Here is a 26,242-nt window from a genome sequence, read left to right on the forward strand (position 1 = left end):
AGATGTAAGAGGCAAAATGTTTTTGTTTTTTTAATTGTTTGGGGTATAGTTACTTTACAATGCTGTGTTTCTGCTATACAAGGAAGTGAATCAGCTGTATCTCCCCTCCCTCTTGGCTCACCCCACCCCTCATCCCCACCCCCTCCAGGTCATCACAGAGCACAGAGCCGAGCTCCCTGTGCCACACAGCGCTTCCCCCTAGCTAGCTATCTTACATGCAGTAATGTATATATATGTAAATCCCAATTCATCCCCCCCCCACAACATCTACATGTCTGTTCTCTCCATCTGCACCTCTATTCCTGCCCTGCAAATAGGTTCATCTGGACCGTTTTTCTAGATTACATATGTATGCTTTAATATGACATTTATTTTTCTCTCATTGACTTACTTCACTCTGTATGACAAAGTGTTTCTTAAATGACAAGAGACATCATTTTGTTCCTGGCCTCCTCCTGCTGGAAAGAGGAGACATCCCCTGGGCTCTTCCCTCCCTTGGCGGGGTTGAGCTCGGGGAGCGGGCAGTGCCTGGGACCACGTGCGCTCTGTGAACAAACACATCTCTGAGGCCTTGAGGCTGGAGCCCCTCCTGCAGGAGTGCCGAGGACAGAAAAGACTTCCCTTTCCAAGGGCTGAGGTTTCTGTCTGCCTGCTGGAGATGCTGCTGAGCCATCACACTGGCCTAGGTGGGGAGCCGCCACTGTGGGACCTGGGCCTGTCCCCTTGCAGCAGACCGCAGGCCTCTCACAGGTGGGGCCACAGAGGGCTCCAGGCTGCCCCAACTCTGTAAAGAGAAACGTCCTGTGGGGACGGTGGGTGCTGTTCCTGGTGCCAGAGGGACAGGTGGAAAGGTGGAACTTAGGTGGGTTTGGAACATGCTCCTCGCCCTGCACTTGGAGCATCTCACTCAGGCCTCATGACCACATGTGCCCATGCAGGTGCTAAGTAGGGGACTCGGTCAAGACCTCAGAGCTGCTGAGTGACCCTCGGCCTGTGCCCCAGGGCCACGGCCTCACCCCTTCCTCCCCAAAGCATCCTGCTGCCTCCTGGAGGAAAAGAGCAGGCAGGCAGCCTGGCAAGAGTGGAGGGTTGGGAAAGGGAGTCCCGGGAGGGCATTCGAGGGCCAGGTTGTCAGTGGAAGTGAAGAGTAAATGGTTGGTGATGACTGAGCAGCGTTAAAAGTTTGGAGGATGAGACAGGGAGGGGTTTGGGGTGGGATGTCTGAGGCACCAGGCAGTAGGGGGGTGCAGGGGGTCAGAGCTGAGGCTCAGTTCCACGTTCTGGTCTCTGCAGCTCGGCCCAGGGCCACCCAGTGCTCCAGAGACGCTCCCTTCTATCTGCTCCTCAGAAGTGCCCTGTGCCCTGCACCTCTGGGATCCACTGCTCCAGCTTTGAGAGTGCCCAGGCCTCGACCCACCCCCTGGAGGCTTGACCCAAAATACCAGCTTCTTCTGCCTCCCAGAGCCCTCCCTCCCTCTCTCCTTCCGTCAGAGCCCTCTTGGCCCCCCTGGCCCCATCCCTAGTGAAGCACTTGCTGTTATTGCAGGAACTGAATTTTTATCCTCCCTGCCCCACTATTAACACTCCTTCCTGCCCCTGAAAGGAGAGTCCTAGGAGATGGGCCTTGTATCTAGTCACTCTCTATGCTCAGGGCTTATAGAGTAAGGCCTGTCACACAGACGAGTCAATAACTTGTTTTCTAAATTAATAAAAAGTTGTTGCCATACTTAATATGCAAGCTCTCAAGAAATAATAGTTCCCTCAGTCAGTCGGACTTGTCAGAGGATCACGTCGCTGGGACTCCTTGTCCCTCAGAACTGAGTGTGTAAATGGAATTGTGACAAGGACTTGTTTATCCCTTAAGCACTTCCCCAGCCTCACTGTGCACCGCTGAGTCAGATTCCAGGACACAGGCTGGCCACTCTCAGCAAGGCCACTGCATGCCGTGGCCCATTCTTCAGCCGTCCGGCTGCAACTGTTACTTCCATTCTTCTGTGATTAGAAAACCTCTGGACTTTGGGTATTAGCAACGACCAAATATGTGGTTATTATTTGTTGCGAGCTAACCCTGTGCGGCACCCCAAGTGGGAATTACAAGCAACAATATACACGCCCCGGCTCCGGGACAGCAGAGCATTTTCATTTTGCATCACATTCCTCAGACGTTCTGGCAGGGGGGCTGTGCTGACCTCCCCACACTGCGACAGACTCCCTTGCTGGGTGAGTCTATGGGAAAATTCCTCTTCCCGGGATGGGAATGTGACCCTGTGACTGGGCGGCCAGGACAGCCAGGCGTGCGGGTGCACCTGCAGGGCCTCCCCCTGCACCCACAGGGGGACCCCTCCCGCCTCTGCAAATCCACGCCGCGCGGGCTTCGCACCACAGCTGGGCTTCCTCCCGCTGGCCGCCGCTGCAGGGCCAAGCACCTGCATGTGATTAGGGCTCGGCAGACACCCCCAGCCTCACCCCCACCGGAGTGGCTGCACTCCGGTGACACGTCACAACGGACGAGCTTCTCCCCAGATCACTGTTCCTTCTGAGCAGAAGAGAGCCTCCCTGGGATACGGGCATAGGGCATCCACAACCAGATCGGGCAGCTCCGCTCTGAGGGAGGCAGCAGGTGGTGGCATCTTGGCCTTGGCCTGCCTTGAGATGAGCAGGCTGTGGGCACACCAGGGCCGGGGGCCTGGGGAAGCGGAGAAGTCCGTCTTCGGCTCCTTTTAGCAGCGGTCGTTGCAGGGCCTTTAGACCATCTCTCATCAGCGTTTGGGAAATAGGATAAAATTTTAAATGTGGCTCCTGACTTTCCCTTCTCCCTGTAACTAGCCCTTCTCAACTGAAAATGTACTCCTCTAACCACAGAATTCCAGGATAGGTTAAGCGGAGAGTGAAAAATACGAAAAGGAAGAACTGACTGAGGGTTGTTATCATCGAACTAATGTAAGACTTTACCTTTTTCAATGGCAGAGTCATGAAGCCTATGCATTTACAACAACCTGCCAAATGAGTTAGTTACAAGGTGAACATTTTTTCTGCCAAAGAAACTCCTTGGAACTTACCTGGTGGTCCAGTTAAAACCCTGTGCTTCCAATGCAGGGGGCACAGGTTCGATCCCTGTTTGGGGAACTATTAATAAGATCCCACACGCCCTGCAGTGTGGTCAAAATGTTTTTTGTTTTTTTTTTAATTTTTTTAACTTAGAGGCCCCTTTATTTGGTAGTCATGAAAGTAAGAAACAAAAAGGGAGCTTTCTCAATTTACCTTTCACCAGAGAAAGACACATGACATGGGGACAGGCATTAAAATCCCACGAGAACACTGGATTACAGTGGACGTGTGCTCCATCACTGCAAAAAGGTGAGTCACACTGGCCCAATCCATATCCCAGAGAAGGTGATCCTGGTCACAAGGCCAAGTCCTCATCCCACGACCGCTGCTCCGTCACTAATTCCCCAGAAATACTTAGGAACAGATGAAATCAACAGCTTTCTCATTCAACTATAGGAAACAGCTGGGAGAGGAAGGCCGTGTGGTCCATCCTCTCCTGCCCAGTCTAGGAGAGCTGCTGAAGCAGCCGAGACATCACCAAGCACAGATCTCTGTACTTGTCCAGAAGAGTACCGAGAAGCAGCGCCCCATCAAACTCGCTGCAGGACTTTCTGATTTTCCTGACGCATGTTAACTCGCCTTGCAGAGGAAGCTGCAGCAGTTGGGCTTCTGCTGCTAGGATTCACAACTCTGCAGCCTCCAGGGTGGGAGTGCCTGGGTTTCTAGATCCAGCAGCAGCCCAATACATCTGTAAACAGAGAATCTGTCCACTCACTCTGTGCTTAGAATGACAATCATCAGTTACCAACGCCAGCGCTCGTTTTCCAGAGAGAAGGTGTTTTCCTCTGTGTTTTGGTCCTTTCTCCCCTGAACCCAAGCCTGACTCTTCTCCCTTCCCCTGCAGCGGCTTCATACCATGTGTGGCTGCAGTGTCATACCAGTCACAAAGACCCAGGGAGCAGCAGCCCCAAGGCTCGAGCCCCCACCTGCCTGGGCTCACAGCCTGAGGTGTTTCAAGGGGGAGCAGTCAGTCAGCTTAAAGACGCATTGGCCCAGAACCTCCGGTTCCAATGCATCTGCTCCTAAACTCTCAGAGGTTGACTGCTCTTCTCAACATGGGAAAACACGGTAACAAGTCAAAAAAGTGGTTCTCTAAAGACCAGACAGGAGCAGTTTTAACAATAAAATATTTAATCAACTTATCTGTACAAAATATTAAGACGGTTAATGAAGAGTACACAAGCACGTTTAACAAATATATACTGCTATATAACTGTCCAGAAAAATAGAGATTGCTGTTTTACAGTTCATTTACATTCCAATATGTACAGTCTATTTAAATTTGAGAATACATATACACAGTGGGTTTGTACCTGCCCTTGAAGAGTTCCCTGCTAGCCAGCCTGGGCACAGCGGTGGCATTCACAACGTCAGCTCGTGCCGCCCAGATGGCCAAGCCGGGCAGCAGGGAGATGAATGGCCCAAGTTCCAGCCCCCAAGCCTCAGGCCGAACCAGAGCTAGAAGACAGGTGACAAAGGAAATTTCAGCTTGTGTTAAATGAGTCTAAAAACCTCCCCTGGCTCCACCATCTCACTCCCAAGCCTAGCTGAGAAACAGTGTCATTGCAAAACAAAAGGGGCGTCTATCCATCCCCCCAAATCGTTAACTGTGTCTTTAGCTGCTGACGGAACAGCATGTCATTCAGCTATGATGGCATCGCCATCATTTCGAGTTTTGCTCATTTCCTTTAAAATCACCATATTGGCACTGGAGGGCATGTTTGGCAAAGGGCAGGGTGCCCATCACATCAGACGCCGCTGCCCGCCCAGCGCCTGTGCAGACGCACCGCAGGGAAGCTGGTGCCGGACTTCTGCAGAAGCCTTCACAGTGAGAAGAGCTGCTTCTTTATATATTAAAAAAAAGAAGAAGAAAGAAAATGCTTTCCAAACTTTTCAGAATCTCCTATTGTCATCTATTGAAGGCAAGTAAAAAAATCATTACAGAAATCTTGTTAAAAGAAATTAACTTTCCATGTGGGGTGAAATACTTGCAGCTAAAAGACCTAAACTGACTCGAAGATGATTTTTCCTCATAAAAAACATAAAAGTTCTTCGCGCTACAGCATAAAGTGAAATGCCAAAAAACAAAATGAAACCATTACTCTAAAGATGCTCTCCAGGTGGAGAAAGACAGAGACGTTCCCCCTTTCCAGAGCCTCCGTTCCTGGCTTGGAACTTGAGTACTTCCCAGCCAGAAAACACATTTTATCACGAGCATGCTTTCTCCCTGAACTGTATCATCACTTTCGAAACAAGAGTGCTGCATGGCTGACTTCGCTCTGCCTCTCACAGGTCCTGACCCGGAAATATAAGTTGCAAAGAAAATAAACCCTGCTAATGGGTGCAGCCTTCCTGAAGCCAGCCTGCTCCCCTCAAGCCAAGTTCCTGCTGCCCTGAGCCATGGGGACACATGCACCTTTTTCTGCCCTTGGAAGCCTTCAGTCACTCAGAGATAAACATGCAGACAAGGAAGGGCCTCCGACACACCTTGTCGCTGCTTTTCAGATTCACTCACCCCCGGAAAAATCTAGGTGAGGGCCGCTCCGGGCTGAGAGGCGTGAGAGAAAACAGGCTTATCACAAAGAATGTACAACAGGCAGGTTGTGTGTGGCTGCAGCGAACCTCCAGCCAGAGATCGCTCTTCCCCATCCTGCAGCCCAGGGAGCGGCCTCAAGGGAAGGGCGTGCGTCCAGGGCAGAGATGGGTTTGTACTGACCTCTAACTCAGCAGGACTCCCATGAATAAACCCCATAGGGTGAGAGTCTTGTCACTGTCCGCCACAAGCACACCTCAGCCCAGGAAGGCCCGGCTGAGGTTCTAGATTCTGGCAGCCAAGTGTCTGAGCGGAGTCAAGGCTGGGAACAGAGAGATACTTTGCCCGCACCTTTGGATGCAGTGACTGCTGGTCAGGTGGAAAAGCACAGAGAAGAAAAGAACGGGTTGCAAAGAAGACCTCCACTGGCCCACACCCACCTGGCCAGATCTCCACACCACACTCCTGTTGGCCTACATCTTAAAAGCCAGTGAAAAAGAAATGGAAAAGCAAAAACACCTCACTGAGTCTGGAAGGTCTTGAACCTCCAGGCCTAAAGGCACCTGGAACTTGCTGTGCAAAGCTTCTTCTTGTTCTTCTAGACAATTTATTTCACATCCCAATACTGACTTGGAAGATTAAAAGCTTCTGCGCTGCCCTAAACAGAGGGAAGTTCACCAGGCCAAAAAAAAGAGTGAAAAGTGTGCTTCATACAGTAAGTAGCACGCCAAGCTGTCCTGCCCACAGACTCACCTGCCTGCAGAAACACCTTCTTGGGAAGGGTCTGTGAACACTCCAGCCCTCTTACTCCATAGGGGTGTGTGAGAGAGGGAAGCTAGTCCTTTCTTCTGCCAACACAGCACACACACTAGATACTAAAGGATACTAGCAGGGGCCTACAGACTGCCCCTGGAAGGTCTGCCAAGGCAGAGAAAGCCTACCACCGCCCACTGCCTGTGATTCTCTGGGGGCGTGTTTGTACTTTTCAACAACTACAAGCATGACTTGAAATGCAAACTGATTTTGCAATGACCTCACACGCTTTGATTTTACCCTGGGAGGCCCGGGTGGCTCTGCTACAGCCGCTGCTGCAGCCACGAAGCCCCAACCTCCCAACGCTGCCCACCACCAAGCCCCAGGCCCGCTGCACACACAGCCAACAAGGTGCAAGCAATTGCAGGGCGGGGGGGAAGAAGCTGAGCTCTGGAAGCACAAATGGAACAAGCAGAGAGCAGCCCTGAATGAGGGACCAGAGCCCATGAGGCCAAAATCACCCCCACTGATGGACCAGGCCGACTTCCAACCTTCTCCACATCCACGCAGCTGGCTGTAGACTGGGAGTGTGGCCTTCCCAGATGGAACAGCCTTCTCTTACCTAGAGCCTCAGTGGGAGTTAACTGTTTGTGCAGTTTTAAGCTCTGGGTGCAGATTAAAGTCCAGGACAGCACAAGAGGAGGAAGAAGCCTGCTCCAATAAAGGGCTGAAGGCTCCAGAAGCCAAAGGCGGAGCTGTCTGAAAAGTTAGAAATAACATCTTTTTCTCTTCTCCTCCCTTCTCGTGTTCCTTAGTGTTCAGCTCTGCCACTGGTGTCCAAGGCTTCAAAATGAAGAGGAAGCATAGCTTTCCTGGCGTCTGCCCCTGGGTCACACCCCCAGCAGCTGGGCCACACGCCGGCCTGGCAACGAAGTGGCTGAGGGCCAGGTGGGGCCCTGGCGGAGCAGTTCACCCTCAGGTGGGCTTGCCCGCCTCGTCCAGGGACTCCGCGACAGCCCAGGCCCCTGTCTGGGCTGCAGCAAGGCACCATCTTTTCTGTCCTCTTCTCCCAGAGGCGTACCCGCAGCGTGGGAGCCCCCGCCCAAGACAGGGTCACAGAAAAATCTCAGCCAAGTGTGGCTCTACCCACCCTGGGGCACAGGCAGAACTCCAGCGGGGCCGACAGCGCCCCTCAGCTGGGACATGAGGGGAGAAGAGTCATGGCTCTAGTGAGCTGAGCCCGACCCCCAGGACTCGTGGCCTTCCTTGCCCCGCGAGGATACCACAGCAACATCCAAGAAGCACCAATGGAGGCTAAGAGTGTAATGAACAGACACACTCACACTCACACACACACACACACACACAGAGGAAAATGCTACAGCACCTGTGACAGTGGCTCTGGGGCTGGATCGGAGGGAACCTTCTCCAGGAAGTCACGTCTGCTCTGCCTGTGAATGACGTGAATGGGCTCTGGGGGTGAAGGACAATTCTAAACCACGGGACCCAAGCGCTTCTCATTTTACTGACCCTCTGAGCAGGGAGGTGACCACCCATGACTTGCCAGACTTCTCCAGAGACGCCCAGTGGAGTGGCCTTCCTGCGGGCACTTCCACGGTGGGCCCGGCCTCCAGCACCGCCCACAGCCCCGTGGAGTGGTCCAGCTACTTCCCGCCTCGCTGCCCTCTAGCTCCTGCGGTCACTCAGCCATGACTCTTTGCTCCCCAGTCCAGTCCCTCTCTGAAAGCACGATCCGACCTAGGCCCTCTCGGACCCTGCTTTCCAGCACCTCCCAGCCCAGCCCACCTGGCGTCCCCCAGAAGTCCTCTGCCCAAGGCCCACTGAGCTGGCCCTGCTTTCTGGACCTGCAGGAAGCACTGTGTCCCGAGAATCCCTAAGGCCCCTGATAGCAGGTATGGTCCAGAGGAGGCTATAGTGCTTTCTCATCCTCTCATTGGATTCCCTAGAGCCCACGTTGAAGCAAGGGGACAGTTGGACTTTGCACGAGCTGCTCTTGGAAAGAACTCAGTTTTTGTCTCTGCTTTAAGGAAAAGATCAGTCTACAGTCCCTAGTTATTTTCTGCTTTGAGTTTGAATGAGACTGCAAACAGGATAATTGACTTGTAGGATTTGAGTTACACTGTGATGACATCCACAAGGTAGTCAGTCTCTCTCGAGCACAAATAGGAGCGAGGTTTCTGCTCCTGCTGACACCTCCTCCGAGAGCCATCAAGGGAGAAGTTCCTGTAGAAGGTTTGATGGGGCGACTCACCGATCACACAGTCCACCTGTCTTCTCCCTCCCCTGCCATGGCAGCAACAAAAATGGCCAGGACAGCAGGGCGAAGGGGAGCATGTACAGAATGAATGGCGCAGCTCAAGCCCGCTTCCCCAAGCTAAGCTGACAAGGCCGGCCACCCTCTCCAGAGGACCCAGTCCTGCTGCCTGGAAACCCAGAATTCAACCAGACAAGCACGCAGCATTGGTGGGCACAGCCACTTGCCAGCGCTGGGGTCACCCTTAATATGCAAGTCTGGCTTCAAGAGGCGGTGACCAGGCTGCCTGGGTGTCCGGCAGACCTGGCACCACCCCTGGGCGCTCCAGGCAGTGATGCCAAACCCTCCTCTCTAGCAGGAAGAATGGTTTGAAGGATCTCAATTCTCCCCCAGCAATATAGAAAGTTGGATCTCCTTTGAGAGGAAGAGTTTGGGGACCCCAGGCTAAAGGAGGGCCACCTTCACTCACAGTCCTGACACTCTGTCCATGACTGTCAGCAGCCCGTTCTCCCTTCCGTGGGGACCGGAGATACCGGCTGGCTGATTTGGGCCCGCTCCCCGCTGCCTGGAGGGCAGACAACAGCACAAGGTACTACTGACCGTGCAGGCAAAACACTCGTGTCCACGTCTTGACAAAGCTATTTTAACCACATCTCCACAGCAAAAACCTGTCTGTCTCCACGTGTGATGGCCCGTTTGCTGTCTTTTTTACAAAGCAAAACACATCAACCTCTCTGTTCACCTTTTAACTCTGAGATACAGAGGCCCGAGACGGAACCTGGTGGTCCCTGGTGAGTTTCTGCAGCTCCAGATGAAATCTAGGTGGCATTCCTTTCGTCTGATAAACACCACACTGAGGGCATCAGGGGTCATCAAAGGAACTGTCACTGACTAAAGACAATGCCCCCCACCATGGGGTGCAGCTTGGACTCAAGATGAGGGAGACACCCACTTCCTCCATCACATACATCTTGGTGGAAGCAGGTCAACAGGAGGAAACAGAAAATGGACTTTTATTTTTCCTGTTACAGAAAGCTCAGACTAAATCAAGACATTTCTTCCCCTCCACTTGTTTCTCCTAGTCATTAACAAAGTATCAAATGTTTGCTTTTGTCCAAAGAGATTAAATACCCTAGAATTTCTTCAAAATAATATTTAGGTATAGTTTTTCAGCTCCCTTTCTAAAACTTCTAATAGTACGACTTTTAATACTTTAGAGCCCTTTAAAAAAAAATTCTTCATTGTGATAGGTCTCAGAGTAATCACTATGCAAATACTATTCAAATCACAGTTTATAAAATGAGAGTGTCACTTCTCTGGCAAAATTCATAGATGTTTGCCCTGTCACTGAAATTGACTGGAAGTGTACTGCAGCAGCTGCTTTGGGATTTTTGTTTTAACGTGAAGAGACTTGCATTTTCTGGTTATGGATAGCTACTTACATAGCCACAGCATATAAATTCACATTATAAATGTGCTTCCTCCTCCTTTGGGGGCACTTTAAAAGATTAAAAAGGACTCAGGTGGGGACCCTTAAATAAATGAGTTGTATCTAAATCTTTCAAATATCTCTTTAAGAGTGTAATCTCTGAGAATGAAGATTTGTATAAATCGCCCTGGATCTTAGCATCCAAGACAAGAAAAGTAGCGAAGAAGGCCTCTCAGGGACCCTAAAGGAGAAAGCCCAGCACAGCCCTAAGCAGGAGGACCAGGAGCGCTGCAGGGTTTCTCAAGAAAGCCCTCGGAGCCCCAGGCAGGTGAGATCCAACCTGTTTCTCTTCCTTCTCCCAATCATTTACACAGGCCACAGAGGGCCCCCAGGCAGAAATGCACCAAATAAAACAATGAGGCTGGCGTGTTCTGCCTCCCTTTTACAGAGACAGACAATCGTACCCTCAGCAAGACTTCTTGGGGCAAAACAGAGAGACCAGGGATAGTCTTCCACCTCTGGCCCCCACACCATGGTCCTTCTGAAGGGACCACAGCAGCGAAACTGCAGATGCCCCTCCACGGAGCAAGGAGGGGAGGGACTGACCTTCCTCCTGCTCCGAACCACTGGGCTGTGGGGAGCTGAAATCTCACAAAAGCACTTTTGTGTGGCTTCACTTCCCGTTACTATCACACTGCCAAAAACTACAGCACAACACAGTGAAAGCGTGCAAAAGCCGACACAGACTTGATAGCTAAGCACAAGCACATGTGGGCCACTCCGAGGGTGCCATCTGGAGGGGGCTGTGCCTACCTGGCAGACAAGCCCCAGTCCTCCGTCCTTGGCAGGAGCCTGCCCACCCCACCCACCTCTGTGCCTCTTTCCAACCCTAGAAGCCTCCTCCCAGCTCCTTAGAAAAACCTCCTGGCAGGTCTTTAGGGAAAGTCATAGCAACCCCCTTTCCCAATCCCCAGACATTGCACCAGCTTCCTCCTGTGTCCCCCCAAGGCCCTAGGATCACCTGGTCTACCCAGCCTAGAAGCTGCAGGACCTGGAAGACACCACCTTACCCCGATGACAAGTCAGATCAGACCCGCAGTTAAAAGCCGATCCCCCATCTCACCTATCCCCTCCTAAATTGTTTTTTCCACTTTCTAGATCATTCCCAATTGGAATTGATTTCTTAAAAAAATTTTAAAAAGTGGTGCTGACCTTTGCAGAGATCTGGGAAGCTCCACAATGCAGTCTTTCCAACAAACTCCCCCTTCAAAACTGGTAAATGTTAGACTTTCGGAAGTTAAGGGGAAAACATGAGGCCTTTTGCAGCGGTTCCTCTCCAGAGTTAATGACGTGGATGCGGATGCAACACAAACTTTCAAAAAGGGCATTACTGTCTGCCCCAGGAGCAACACCAGGAACTCTGCCTCCTCCCTCCCAGCCGGCTGTGCCCCACACTTGGCCAGAAACAAAAAGGGGGTGAAATGAGACTTACTCGAGTATCCCGTTAGTTCCCCCATTCTGAAGCCCCCAATTCCCTAACCCAGTTCTACTGGATTTAGTGCCAGTTACTGTCACGGCAACGCAAACCCCTCCTCTCCCCAAAAGGGGGCAGTGGGCGCAAAAATAGTTATCTGTTTCCAAAATACACATGACCTGTGACATTCGGTAGCGTCAGATCCTCTCTTCCCAAGGCCTTCCGATACGTCCACCGTGCACGTGTGCACAAGTGAGGAGTGTGCGGCTGTGCGTGCTGTATGTGAACGTGCGCGCTCCCTCCTCCGCAAGGGCGCCGGGTCAGACTCGGACGCGCACCCCCGCTAGGCGACAGGCTCGGCCCCAAGCTGCTTTTCAGCGGGGAGTCCCTGGGTGGCGCGGCTGCCCCCTGCCCTGGCCCAGCCGGCCCGCATGCTACCTGCAGCCGCACGCCTCCACCACCATGTCCTCGTATTGCTTGTAGACCACGTTGTTGGCGGCGTCGATGTAGAGGATGCTGATCGGGCTGAGGCGCGCGGGCACGCAGCAGGAGGCTGGCGCCGCATCCGGGGCCATGGAGTTCAGCAGCGTCTGAATGATGGCGTGGTTGGTGGGCTCAAGGTGCGAGCGCAGCGGGAAGTCGCACACGCCCTCGCAGTGGTATGCCTCGTAGTCCAGGGGCGCGATGATCCAGTCGTCCCAGCCCAGCTCCTTGAAGTCCACGTGCAAGGGCTTGCGGCTACAGCGGCTCCGGCCCCTGCGACCATGGCCCCGGACCGCGCCCCCGCCGCTGCCCTGAGCGGCCCGCGCCGCGGCCAACGCCGTCCGCCGCCGTCTGCGGCCGCCGATGACCGCGGTCGGCGAGCCCACGCCGGGTCCCGGATCTGGCGGCGGCTCCGCGGCCAGCGCGGCCCCGAGCGCGCGCGCCTGGGAGCGGATCTCTCGGAACAGGCTCTCCTTCCTCTGCGTGCGGGAGGAGACCACCAGCAGCGCGCGCTCCTCCGCCGCCGCGCCGCCGCCGCGCCGCGAACCGAAGCCCAGCAGCCGCAGTGCCAGCGGGACCCGCGCTGAGCCCACCACTCCGCGCAGCGAGAGGCAGAACGCGCGGCTGGGGCGCGGTTCCCGGCGGTGGCGCCGTAAAGCGTCTGCCACGTCGAACACCTCCCAGCGCGCGGCGTCCAGGGACTCGGCGGCCCGGGAGTGCAGCAGGCGCGGGGCGCGCGCGGCGCTGGGGCACGTGGACAGCAGCAGCAACGGGGGACTCGCACTGCCGGGGCCCCGCGCCTCGGATTCGCGGCGCAGTACGCGCAGCTCCGCGCCCAACACCTCGTCTGCGTCGGGAAGGCTGGACACGTCGAACAGGAAGTTCAGGCCCGTCTCGGCTGCCGATTCGTCTGCAGGGGACGGGCAGAGACAGAGAAAGAATGGGAGTGAGAGCGAAGCATGCACCCCCTAACTGCAAACAGTCCCAACTGTCCTGGATGTGGGAGCAAGGCTCGCTAGGGCCGGCGCCCACTCGGACGTCTCGACTCCAGTCCGAAAAGCCGTCAGCCTGGCCCAAAAGAGAGGGAGCCGTCGCTCAGGTTATCGGGATGTGAGCTTTGATTCGAGCCAAATGATGTCCGACAACCCAACCAACTTAGCCCACCTCGTCGGCACCCGAGACTACAGTTCGGCTGCCTGCCCCAGAGCCATGGGTTTTCGAAGACTAGGGCGGAGACCAGAGTTTCGGCCGGTGGCAGAAAAAGAGGCCTGGTGGGCGCATCAGAAGTCGTGCACCTCTTCAAGACGTGGAGGCCAGGCCAGACACGGTCCGGGGACTGCTCGTTATGGCCCTCCTTATCCGCCAGGAGAGTCTCAGAGTCTCGGTTGGGCGAAAACCGAAAGTTCTTGTCCCCTGAAAACTGCTTCTGCGGCTTCTCTTCCCTAGCCCTGCCTGGACATTCCAGCCGGACACGATCTCCCGTGCAGGCTAGGCCTCCGAGATTCATCCAGAAGGGGCACGCGTCCCCAGGGCTGCAGACACCCTTTCCCGCATCCAGCCTCCTCGCTCTGCCGGAGGGGAACTGAGGCCCAAATAGGGGCCCTGCTCAGCCCCTGGTCGCCATGGGGAACTCCAGGCTCAAGCTTCTCCCAGTGTGTCCGCCACCTCCGACGGAGGGGAAAGGCGGCAAAGGAGCGCAAGCCACTTTCTGGGAATAGCTTGAAGCGGCCGGGACGCCCTGCTGCAGGAAAGGCAGAGAACCGACTGGTCTCCCCGCCAGGGCCCGCTGGTCCCCTCGCAGACCTAGTCTTTCCCTCCCTTACGACTCAACTCGGCCTCTGGGATTTTACTTCTGGTCGTAGAGACTTTTTTCTTTGGGGGCTCAGAAAGGAAGAAAAGAGTTGAAATTCCACCAAGCAGCAGATAAGGAGCTCCCTTTGAAGAAGGTCATATGGTTTCGTTTTGCCCCAAACGCGAAGAGACTGTGCAGACTCCCCCCACTGTTGGAGTGTTGCTCACCAACCACTGGACGCCAAGCCTTCCACTCCTGGGGGCTGAAGTGTGGGTGCTGCTGGGGCCTCTGGAGACCTCAGGCAGCCCTGCTGTGAGTGGAGGCTCAGGGCAGAAGGCAAGCAGGAGAGACATTGGGCAAAGTGCTCCTTCCATCTCCCCATGCTTTCTCCCCGGAGCTTTGGGAGCAGCAGCGCTCTCTCTGAGCTTCCCCTGCAAGCCTCTCCCTGGTTTGAGATTCTGCCGCTGCATCGTCTCCGAAATTTCCTGGGATTTAGCTCAGGCTGAGGCAACTGCAGGCCTAACTCGATCTAAGGAAGAGCATCTGGTGCCTCTACAAGCTCAGGGCCATACACATCTCACCTATCCCACAGCTGGGAGACCCCCTCCCCAGGGTCTGCACACCAGGACTCAGGCTCCCTACAAGTGCCCTAGCATCCCATCCAGGGGGCATCCCAGGCTCTCAGAGAATGCTTGAAATTTTCCACCAGACTTTAGGGCCATTTGGGCCCAGACGGTCCCTGCATTCCCAAATCAAGCAGCCTGTGTAGACCCTGTGTGTATGCTGGAGGGAATGAGAAACCTGATTACTGCCCCTCCTCTACCTGCTTTCCCAGGCTAGCGATGGACATATAGAACCCCCCAGTGGCTCCCGGGCAGGGCCTGGGTGGCAGCAGCACTTACTTCCCAGCCCTATTGCCTTTCTTTCCCTCCTGCCTTCCAGGCTGGGTCTCTGGCTGGATAGAATTAGGGCCGAAATTACTTGCATTTCCGCCTGAAATTAGTTAAATTTTCCCTATCTGTCTGCTCTAATGGCTTCAATAGAGATTAATAAAATCCAGATGACACTCCCCAACCACCACTGCCTCACCCAAGTCCTACCTTTGAGGGCTCAGGGTGGAGCAAGGTGGGGTGCTTGGCCCAGAGAGGCCTGAATTCCTGCAGGTTCGCGGGCCCTCCTCTCCTCCCTGCATAACCTCCTCTTCTCTACCTCTGCCTCCCCAGGGACCCAGCACCAGACAGGCACCCGCCTCCACCCTGACCAGCCTGCTGAGGAGCGCCCTCCTCGCACCTGGTAATGCCACCACCCTCTCCGGAGCCCTGTACTTATTTAGTCTGATGCCCGCTCTGTCCCGCGTTCCCCTCCGTTTCCCCCAATTTGTGAGGCTCTCCCCGCAAGATTGGGAGCTGCAGAGCAATCAGGCAGCCAACGCCGCGCAACTGATCATTCCCTCTGTGCCGAATCCCCTCCTTGCTTCTCCGGATCTCCAACTCAGCCTGCCTCCTCGAAGGGACCCGCGGGGCCGGCAGGGCCAGGGCAGCCCGGGCAGAGGACCGGCTGAGCCTTCGGGGGCCGCGGGCCCCCGCCAGCTGCCGCGGCTCTAGGCAGAGTCCAGGCGCTGCGAGTTCGGGTGCGTGGGCCTCGGAGAACTTTCTAACACCTGAGCCTGGGCTGTGCGGGTACCGAGGTCCCCACCCCCACACACACCGAGGGGAATGGTGCTGGGGCTCAAGACAGGATGGACGGGCGCGGTGACGGCACAGTACCTGCGGTCGCCTGGTCCGCGAAACCGGTGACTGTGTCTGCGCGGCCAGATCCCGAGGTGGAGGCGGCGACTGGCCCCGCCGGAGTCCTCCCGGCCAGGGTCCTGTAAAGCGACATCATGAACTGGTGCGGCACCACCGAGCCGTTCCTGAAGCCGGAGCCCGTGGCGCGGTGCGCACCGCGGGGCCCGGGAGACGCGGCGGCCAGGGCAGCGGAGGCGCCCGCAGCCGCGGCGAGGGTTGTCCCGCCGCCGCCGCCGCCCCCCGGACTCTCGGCCGGCCCTGCCCCCGCCGCCCGCAGCACGGCGGCCGCTTCTAGCCCGTCGCGGGGGCGGCAGGCGCTCAGCAGCCAGAGGCACAGCGCGGCGGCCGCGCTCAGGTCCATGGGCTCCGAGGGCCAGGCGGGCGGGCGGCGCGGGCTCCGTGGCTTCGGGAAGTCCCCCGGCGCCTTTTGAACATAATGTTTAATAATGGGGGAAGTGTTCGCTGCAAGCTGCGGCCCCCCCTCTCCCACCCCACCCCACCCCACCCCCGTCCAATGCCCGGAGCAGCGCCCCCTGCTGAACGCTCGAGCCGCAGCGCCGCGCCCCCTACTCCGGCCTAAAGCCGAGCCCCGGGCCGGAGCCTCCTAGTCCCACCCGAGGTCTTCGTCCCGACTCTCGCCAGGCGAGTGTCACCGACCCGAGGCTCCCGCCACCCACCTGGGCCCCGCCTCGCTTCCCCGGGGCCAGGAGACCACCCCCCCCCCACCCGCCCACGCTGCGCCCGGGGCCAGATGCGCCCTCGGGAGTCAGAGGCTCCGAGGCCTCGCACGTACCCGCCCAGCTCCTTCCCCACTCCCCTGCGGAGAAGCACCCGCCCCCTCCCCGCTCCTATTCCGCCCGAGACGCCGGAGGTGGGGCGGCGGAGGGGCTCGCCCCGCCGGTCAGTGCCACGATCCCGTGGCCAGGGCACACAGAGAGGCCACGAGGGCGCACAGAAGCCGCAGGGCGCGCGGGGTCGCCGCCAAAGCGCGTTTTTGCTCACGGGTCCCGCGGTTCCCCACCCTGGCACAGCCTCCAAAGATCGGAGCGGGAGGCGGGAGCAGGAAAGAGGAACGGTAGGGAAGAGAGGGTTTAGGGGCCTGAAAGGACAGGCCGGAAAGACAGATGGACGAGGACCGACGGTCGAAGCAGCAAAGGTAGGGGTGCGGAACGCGCGCTTAGACGGGCGCCAGGATCTTAAAGGAGTTCAGGAACTAGGAAGGCAACTTCGGGGTGAGGAGGGGGTTCCCGCGCGGGAGCGGCTCAAGTTCATCTGCGCGTGGACAGTGAGGACTCCTTCCGTCCGGCCGCCTCCACGGGAGCCCCGGCGAACGGAAACGGGCTCTCGGGTATGTTGGGACGCGCCTGGAGCCGGGAGGGCGGGCGGCGAAGAGTCTCGGGGTAGCGCCTCTGTACTTCCTTCCCGGGCCGCGGTTCTCGAGCTGGGTTGGGGGTGGCGAGGAGGATGGAGGGGGCGCCCAACACCGCCGTCGTAAGGGCGGCGGGGCGCTTGAGTGCGCAGCCGGCCGAGGTAGGTCCCAGAGGCCGCATCTCAGGCAGATGCGCCGGGGAGAGAAGTCTGGGTGTCGGCTCAGCTCCACCAGCAGCCGGGACATCCGTCTGTAGAGGGCCGGAAGGCTCAGCGGTTGGACGATCTGCTGGTGGGCGGACAGAGGGCCAGAGCCTGACCTATCCCCGTAGCAGAAAAGGCGCATCTTTTTCTTTTAACATTGTATTTGTTACCGAGGTCTAAATCTAGACGGGGGCAGTGAGTCACGGTTTGAGTAACTGATCAGCGTCAATGAGACGCCTTGGGACCCAAAGTCGCAGGAGTTTCGCTCTCGCTTGGCCGCCGCGCGCTCCGACCCACTGAGGTTGCGCGGTGTCTGGAGCTCCTGGCCCGATGGCGGCCCCAGGCTCCCGAGCTCCCCTGTACCCGCTGCTTCTTCCCAAGTGAACTCCCCAGTGGTCATCCTGCCGACCACTGCGAAGATGCAATGCCTGCGCAGCGTGGGACTTTGGGTCACTCACCACTTGGGATTTAGGGGGACAGGAGAGACCTGGCAAGGGGTCAGACCCCAAGCCGATCAGGTGGACGAGGGGGGATAAAAGCCCGAGGTTCGCGTGGGAATGTCTGGGCAGGAAGGGCAGTGAGGGGCTGGGATTACTGGGGCTGCATTAACCCAACCGGATTTGGGGGCCAAGGACCCAGAGCTTCGACAAGGCCGCGGTCAGGGATCTTCCTCTCTGGTGGTGCAGGTACAGAGCGGACCTGCAGGAATCCAGGCAGGCTGCCTGGCAGAACTGCCCCCCTAGAGAGGGACACTGGTCAAAGTAGTGGCCCCTCTGCCACAGCTGTCTCTATGAAGGCAACGACTGGGTCCTTGCCGTCTTTCTTGGCTTCCTTTCCTCCTGCAGCCACGGTGAACAGTCTTTAGATGTCTTGCATATCATCAAGACCCTGATTTGTGCAAACACTCTGGCATCTCTGAGCTGGAGTCCAGTAGTCGTGGTTCTTGTCTTAGTTTTGCTGTTAACAACCAGACCCCATTGCATCGTCTGGGCTTCAGTTCCTCCAATTGTGTGAAGGCAAGAACCCGAAGGGTCCTGGCACTAGCCTGGCGGAGCAGGTGCCAGATAAACCTTTGTTGATTGCATGATACCTCCACCTTGAGGTCACTCGTGGGCTTAGGAATGAGGAGTGGGTTGGAATCCCTGGGCCCTTGCTGTCCCTAGGGGAGCGGGGACAGCAAGCTCCTTTGAGCCTGAATGTCCTCATCTGTATCTCCCGCATCACAGGCAGATGCTTTACCCTCTGAGCCACCAGGGAAGCCCTCTGTAAAATGGGGAGATTCTCAATTCAGGAAGTTGGTGTGGATCTGGGATAACAGGTGGGCACAGAGGGGGCCCGGAGCCTCACCCCTCCCAGTCTGTTCCGGATCCCTAGGGTGATGATGGCTGAGAAAGAAGCAGCTTCTAGGCACTGGAAGGCTCTGGAGGAGAGTGCTGGGGGTGGGCTGCTGCTGCTGGAACCCCCACCCATCACGTGTGTGCTTGAGCCAGGCCTCAGCCACCGTCACCTGTGTTTCTTGGTCTGTCAAGTCAGACAACAATGTATTTCTTCATCATTTAGCCATCCCTCTATTCATAAATACTTAACAGTGAGTGGCTTTCCATATATTGTGAATTCAGCAACACACAGGACAAATGCACGGAGCTCTGGTAAGGGTAGAAGATATGGTAAACACTTACATGCATAAATGCACCTGAATATATGGTGCACTGTGAGGTGGTTCAAAGTAAAGTGATGGGGGACTTCCCTGGCAGTCCAGTGGTTAAGAATTTGTCTTGCAATGCAGGGGACACTGGTTTGATCCCTGGTTGGGGAACTAAGATCTCACATGCAGCAGAGCAACTAACTCAAGTGCCACAACTAAGCCCTGATGCTGGCAAAAAAATAATAATAAACTGATGGGAAGCAGGGCCTTGGGGGTCTTTTTGACCAGCAGTGGCCACATTGAAGCAGAGCCCAGAAGGGAGAGAGGCAGAAGGAAGTTTGGGTCATGCCTGGCTCCCTCTCCTTCCTCTCAAATAATGATGGTAACCAATGGTTACCATTAACCAAATGATAATGATGGTTCTTCAAGTACCAGCTGCTACTGCTAAGTCACTTCAGTCCTGTCCGACTCTTTGCAAACCCATGAACTGTAGCCCACCAGGCTCCCCTGTCCATGGGATTCTCCAGGCAAGAATACTGGAATGGCTTGCCGTTTCCTTCTCCACCAAGTTCCAGGCATGTTGCTAACTGCTTAAGTGACTTCATGTCACTCACGTCTCACCACTGCTCTGTCCTGTGAGGTGCATGCCTGCTCAATCGCTATGGTGTATCCAATTCTTTGCAACCCCATGGACTGTAGCCCGCCAGGCTCTCCTGTCTATGAGATTTCCCAAGCAAGAATACTGGAGTTGGTTCCTATTTCCTTCTGCAGGGGGTCTTCCCAACCCAAGGTTCGAACCTGCATCTCCTCTGTCTCCCACATTGCAGGCAGATTCTTTACCCACTGAGCCACCTGGGAAGCCCTTCAGGTATTAGTGTTACCATTTTATTGACAAAGTTGAGTCACAGAGAAATGTAATGCCTTCCGCAGGTAACCTGGTGAGTGGCAGAGCCTGGAGTCACCCTGTCTTTGCCCAACACTTGGCTGCTCACAGCAGAGATGGGCTTGTAGGGGTGTGACCTGCAACACTCTCCTCAGCTCCAGTGGAGAGGCAGAGGGTCCCGCCTTGCCCTGCAAGCTCTTCTGAAAATTCTTGGCAGAAAGAGAACTCTCAGGTCCAGGTGAGGCTTATGAAAGCATCATCTTGAGGACTCCTTCCTGCCTCTGGCACCAGCTGGGAGCCCGCCAACTGAACATAGTCTGTCATCGGCAGCGGCAGGGCCTGCCCAGGGCTGGAGAAGCCACCGAGCTCAGAGCAGGACCAGCCGGTAGGAGCATGTGGTCTGACAGCTAAGTTTACATGAAGTGACCTGATGGCCTAGCAAGTCAGGCCAACGGCGAGGGCTCGACTTGGACCAGGTCGCCCATGCCCCGTAGGGCTTCCCTGGGAGCCGTGACTTGAGCATCCATCTGGAGTGAAGATGGCTTCCTCCCTGAGGACAGGAATGTGACACTAGGAGTTCCTGACCCGCCATCCCTGACTTCGTGAAGTTGAGGCCTTCTGATGAGCGGGTGGCTGGCCTCCTGGGGCCCACAGGGCCAGGCCAGCCCTGGGCTCACTTGCAGCTTCCTCCAGGGTCATGGGGGCCTTTGGTAGGTGGGCCAGGCAGGTGGGAGATATCTATCCTGGCCTGGAGATGTTGTACCCTACCTGCTGCGCGGTTAACTTTGAAGGTGGCTTCCTAGTCCCCTGTGTTGTCCAGCAGTCACGGGGCAGCCGATGCAAGAAACTTAAGAGACAGCTGGGAGAAAACCAGGGGCTTCAAGTTCCAACTTCTGTTCTTTGTTAGTCTGAAGGCCGCCCCCTAGTGTCCCAAGAACTCCAGACCTCAGCTGTTAGCTCCTCAGAGAGCTGAGGTGAGATTGGCTCCACCAAACAGGGAGGCTTGGTGGGGGAGGACAGGGAGGCAGCCTGGTTGGGGGGTGGGTGTTTCTTAGTTGGCGTGGGAGTAGCGGTCCTCACATTCTCACCCCCAGATCCTTGCCTTGGAGAGCACTTGGCCACTCATCTGTCCTCTGCAGAAGCTGTTTGCTTTCTCTGGCCACCCTGTTTCTGACTCAGGTCCTATAATTCAAGGATTTGAAAGAATTTGCTGTTGTTGCTCAGTAGCTAAGTTGTACCTGACTCTTTATGACCCCATGGCCAGGAAGCACGCCAGGCTTCCCTGTCCTTCACTATCTCCCAGGGTTTGCTCAGATTCATGTTCATTGAGTTGGTGATGCCATCCAACCATGTCATGCTCTGTTGTCCCCTTCTCCTCCTGCCATCAATCTTTCCCAGCATCAGGGTCTTTCCCAATGAATCAGTTCTTTGCCTCAGGTGGCCAAAGTATTGGAGCTTCAGCTTCAGCATCAGTTCCTTCCAATGAATATTCAGGACTGATTTCCTTTAGGATTGACTGATTGGATCTCCTTGCAGTCCAAGGGACTCTCAAGAGTCTTCTCTAGCACCACAATTCAAAAGCATCAGTTCTTTGGAGCTCAGGCTTCTTTATGGTTCAACTCTCACATTCATACATGACTACTGAAAAAACCATAGCTTTGATTATATGGACCTTTGTCAGCAAAGTAATGTCTCTACTTTTTAATACGCTGTCTAGGTTAGTCATAGCCTTCCATCCAAGAGCAAGCGTCTTTTAATTTTGTGCGTGCAGTCACCACCTGCAGTGATTTTGGAGCCCAAGAAAATAAAATCTGCCACTGTTTCCACTTTTTCCCCTTCAAATTACCATGAAGTGATGGGACCTGATGCCATGATTTTAGTTTCTTTGAATGTTGAGTTTTAAGCCAAGTTTTTCACTCTCCTCTTTCACCTTCATCAAGAAGCTCTTTAGTTCCTCTTCATGGGTGGCATTATCTGCATATCTGAGGTTGTTGATATTTCTCTCAGCAATCTTGATTCCAGCTGGTGATTCATTCAGCCTGGCATTTTACACGATGTACTCTGCATATAAATTAAATAAGCAGAGTGGCAATATACAGCCTTTACATACTCTTTCCCAATTTTGAGCCAGTCAGTTGTTCCATGTCCGGTTCTAACTGTTGCTTCTTGACCTGCATACTGGTTTCTCAGGAGATAGGTAAGGTGATTTGGTATTCCCATCTCTTTAAGAATTTTGCACAGTTTGTCATGATCCGCACAGTCAGAGACTTTAGTGTAGTCAAAGAAGCAGTAGTAGATGTTTTTCTGAAATTTCTGTGCTTTCTGTATGATCCAACGAAAGTTGGCAATTTGACCTCTGGTTACTGTGCTTTTTCTAAACCTAGCTTGTACATTTGGAAGTTCTCAGTTCAAGTACTGTTGAAGGCTAGCTTGAAAGATCTTGAGCATTACCTTGTTAGCAGGTGAAATGAGTACAGTTGTGCGGTAGTTTGAACATTCTTTGATGCTGCCCTTCTTTGGGATTGAAATTAAAACTGACCTTTTCCAGTCCTGTGGCCTCTGCTGAGTTTTCCAAATTTGCTGACATATTGAGTGCAGGACTTTCACAGCATCGTCTTTTAGGATCTGAAGTAGCTCAGCAGGGATTCCATCACCTCCACTAGCTTTGTTTATAGTAATGGTTCCTAAGGCCCACTTGACTTTACACTCCAGGATGTCTAAAAGAATATTTGGGATTCTTTGGGCCAACTTTTCATGATGCCTGACTCTTCACAAACTGCTACCGAGGCTCTGCTTGCATACCTGCAGAGACGGGAGCTCCCTCCTGGTCCCAGGTAGCCTCCTGACGGTTCTGAAGATGAGGCAGTCTGTACCCAGTGCCTGTGAGAACCACCACACCTCTCAAAGGCACCTCTGCTGACAGAAGTTCACAAGCCACCTGGGAACGTGAACTGGCGCACTGGGGTTGATGCCACTTAGGAAGTCAGTCTTGGATTCTACCAGCTGGAGCCCCTGGAAATTGGACCCACCCTGCCGCAGCTTAGAGCCCCTGATGACAAGACAAGAGAAGGTTCCTTAGAGATGCCTTGCCCTGCACCTTGCATTGCCCATGCAGGGCAGCCAAGTCCCCAAGGAGGGAAAAGGACCAGCACCCTAGCATTTGGCAATACAGCCGCCAGGGAAGGTGAGGCCCCTCTGTGATCCTGTGTCTTTGCTCTCTGTGTGGCTCGGAAGGCCTCAGCCCAGCTCTGCCCTGGGTACCCTGGAGGAGAGGAAGGGGATGGATGAGGGCTCAGCCCCTGCCCTGTCCATCGTTAGGGGTTCTGGGCCCTTGCAGCCCAGCACTATTTTGGAAGTAAAACAGATACCCCCCTGGGCTATAATGTTGATGGTTCCCGAGAGTCAAGAGAGGAGAATTCAAATCTGGCCTCTAACCTTGGACCTCAAGTCCCTTGGCCCTTCCTGGCTTTTGATCCAGACGCTGATAATGATCCCCAGTGAGGCTGATAATCAAATGTCCACCAAGGGTCCACCTGTGAGAGGTGGGGAGCGGGTGAGGATGGGACCCAGTGCCAAGGACCCAGGCAGGGGCAAGCCCCCCGGTTTGGACCTGCCAAGGCTCATGTATTCAGAGCTGGAAAGGGTTAGCAGTGAGAAGGCAGCATCATCCTGGGGCTCTGACCCCAAAGAAGGTGTCCCTGGGAGGGCCGGGAATGGTGACAACAGAGGACACCCCCCAACCACTGCATCCGCGCTGTTGCTTCCTGTTCAGCCGGAGATGTGCTGTAGCCACCTCCCCCCGGAAAGACCAGGGGTGGGGCTGTGGCTGTGGGACGATCCCCGCAGGCCTCTGGCTCAGCCCCCGTCTGATGCCCAGGTCTGGCTTCCTCCAGCTCTGATGCATTTCCCATGCTCCATGCAGGGCTTGCCTTCCCCCAGGTTACCCCAGGCAACAGCTCTGGCATCCACACCGGGGTGGGCTGCAGCCCGTCCCCAGCCACTGGCGTGGCCCCACCCTTGAGTAGGGGGAGGAGATGGGGCTGAGAAGAAGGGAGTGGAATAGTTTCCTTTCTAGAAGTTTCACAGGGGTTTCTCAGGGCCCTTCCTTTGGGGTTGGGACAAATGGCAGAGGGCTGGTGGATACTGCCATCTGCTGGTCACTGGTTATAACAGCACCACAGTGTGGAAGAACCCCATTCCTGCTCAGCTTTACAAGCAGTCTGGGAGAAGACTCGGGAAGCCCTGCACGGGGACCCTGAGGTTGAACCAGTTTACCTGGAGCTCTAAGGTATCCTAGGAGTTGAGGGGACAAGGACCACACACCTCCACTGAGGTTGGGAAAGAAACCAGAGGGTGGAGTCATGATAAACAATGGCTTCCAAACCACCTTTATAGTGCACTAGTTTTGTGACCTTAAGTTAATTAACTTGTTATCTTCCACCTTTTTTTTTTAATCCTCCACCTTTAAATGGAGACAGAGATTCCTACCTGTCAGGTGTACCTAAGGATAAAGGAAACAACATAGGTAAAAGCCTACTCAGTTGAGCCTAACTCAATAAATGCTGGCTTTTACAGCTTTCTGTAAGTCAGAAAGCTGTCAGTCCCGGTTTAACCCGTCCAAAGACTGATCAAACCTGTCCATCCAGTCTCTTCTGTGTGGTCTTTCAGGCATTTCCCCTCTGTCAACTTGCCCATCGTGAACATTAATAGTCTGAAGCTATGCCTCCATTAGATTTTCTGAGATTGAAACAAAATAAACTCCTTTTAGAATAAAAACACGTGCAGTGAATGTGCAGTGATTCGGAATGCTGGGTCCTCCAATTTGTCAGGTAGGAGCCCCGAGTTTCTAGTCATAATGAACAGAGAACCAAACTGTCTTCTTTGCCTGGGAAAAGGGGTTAATAGAGGTCAAGAACAGGCTTGGAGGACCCAGAAGATGTGTCCCCAAGTCTAGGATGTGAGATCTTGCAGACACTCCAGAGGATGAGGACCCTGGGACCAGAATGTCTCATGTTCCCACAGCCCAGTGTCAAACATCACACAGCTGATCCGGGGACCCGGTGTCCTCACCCTGGATGGTCTGTCTCAGGTTCTCTGGTCCACATGGCAAAGGCATCTGTGAGATCTTCGGGAGGCTGGGATATGAGGCTACAAAGGGTAAGGCTGCCTACAAAACCGGGGATGTGGCCTTAGGCCATGGCAGCCCCTTTGTGTGTGTTCCCCACTTTTCTAGGTAGCTGATCCACCTCTGAATAATACCTTAATTTAGGGCAGAGCCCCAGCTGGGTCCTGTCCTCCCAGGCATTTTTTTCTGACTTGAATAAAGAGTTGGAGAGCTCTAGTCAAAGTGCTTATCCTGATGGCTGGGAACACAAAGACTTAGAAAAATATAGGGTGACAACATCAAAATCCCCAGTCACCAGCAAATCATTGCAAATTAAAACAATACCATTTTTATTTACTTCTCAGGTTAGTAAAACTGAAAAACGTAAAATGCATTCTTGGTGAAAGGAGATACAAGTAGGCATTCTAATATATACCCTCGGTGGGAATGCAAATTCAGGGAAATTTCCCAAGAGCACTGTGACAGCATCAACAGTTTTTAAAAAAAAATATATGTTTATTTATTTAACTTGGCTGCACCAGGTCTTAGTTGCGGTATGTGAGATCTAGATCCCTGATCAGGGATGGAACCCCGGGTCCCTTGCATTGGGAGCGTGGAATCTTAGCTACTGGACCATCAGGGAAGTTCCAGACAGATGCAACACTTTAAGGCAGGAAATTCTTTGACTCAGCACCGGAAATGTACAGAGAGCTTTCTCCGAGCAAGGTAAACCCTCTGCGGGAACTTGCATGTATATGGCCAGAATCATGTCACAAGCATCTTCTAATTGCAGCCCCTTAGCAGCGTGAATGCTGTATCTGTCTAGCCTCTCTGGTCGTTGTTCAGTTGTGTCTGACTCTTTGCAATCTCATGCACTGCAGCCACTGTGGTATTAAGAGGCAAACAGGAAGGGGCTGTGAATGGCTTTTTGGTGTCTGCCATAGATTTCCTCTCATTTCAGTCACAAGTGCGCTCATTTAAGTAACAGCAGTGCTATGGATTAAAGATTTCCATCATGCTCATTTCACCAATGAAAAAACCAAGGCTCAAAGAGACAAAACCTACTTTTTCATGTCCTGAGTCTGGCACTGCCTCCTCTTGGAAGGACTCCTGTATGTCCCAACCCCTGGATGAGTTGGCTATGCGCCCTTCTCTGCGCTCTGTGGGCGTGTACTTGCGTTGGCATCTCCAAGGGTCCCTGAGTGGGGGGTGAGCCCTGCCAGGGAGGCCTGTGTCTTCTGCATCCTCTGGGCCTGATATAAAGTCCCAGCCCCAGAGCTGTGCCCAGGAGCATTTGCTGAGGGACAGATGAGGTGGTGGCCTTGCTCGACTTGGGGTACCCAGCCCCCGCCCCAGAGCACTAAAGCATCACTACAAAGAACAGAGACAAATCAGCAGATCCCC

At 54.6% G+C, this 26,242-nt stretch overlaps 2 protein-coding genes across 4 annotated transcripts in view; one reads left to right on the forward strand and one right to left on the reverse strand.

Annotated features, from left to right (window-relative positions):
• Positions 1–3,985: 3,985 nt before the first annotated feature.
• Positions 3,986–17,368, reverse strand: GDF7 (growth differentiation factor 7). Of its 2 annotated transcripts, XM_043469283.1 has the most exons (3): positions 16,999–17,368; positions 15,614–15,714; positions 3,986–12,965 (listed from the first exon to the last, which is right to left on the reverse strand). In XM_043469283.1, exons 1-3 carry the CDS (start codon positions 17,346–17,348, stop codon positions 12,007–12,009), a joined length of 1,410 nt encoding a protein of 469 aa, XP_043325218.1. In that variant the 5' UTR covers positions 17,349–17,368; the 3' UTR covers positions 3,986–12,006. The 2 variants fall into 2 exon arrangements, with proteins under 2 accessions (XP_043325218.1, XP_043325219.1); XM_043469284.1 differs by lacking the exon at positions 16,999–17,368 and having other exon boundaries at positions 15,614–16,472.
• Positions 16,586–26,242, forward strand: part of HS1BP3 (HCLS1 binding protein 3) — a 47,069-nt gene continuing 37,412 nt past the window's right edge. The window contains exon 1 of one of the 2 annotated variants that reach the window (XM_043469286.1): positions 16,586–16,790. In XM_043469286.1, coding sequence (XP_043325221.1) covers positions 16,759–16,790 — 32 coding nt within the window. In that variant the 5' untranslated portion in view covers positions 16,586–16,758. Of the gene's footprint in view, positions 16,791–16,842; positions 16,983–26,242 lie in introns of those variants that run through there. The other variant, XM_043469288.1, reaches the window with a different exon arrangement.

Source organism: Cervus canadensis, chromosome 5, assembly GCF_019320065.1.
Source record: "Cervus canadensis isolate Bull #8, Minnesota chromosome 5, ASM1932006v1, whole genome shotgun sequence".
NCBI lineage: Eukaryota > Metazoa > Chordata > Mammalia > Artiodactyla > Cervidae > Cervus > Cervus canadensis.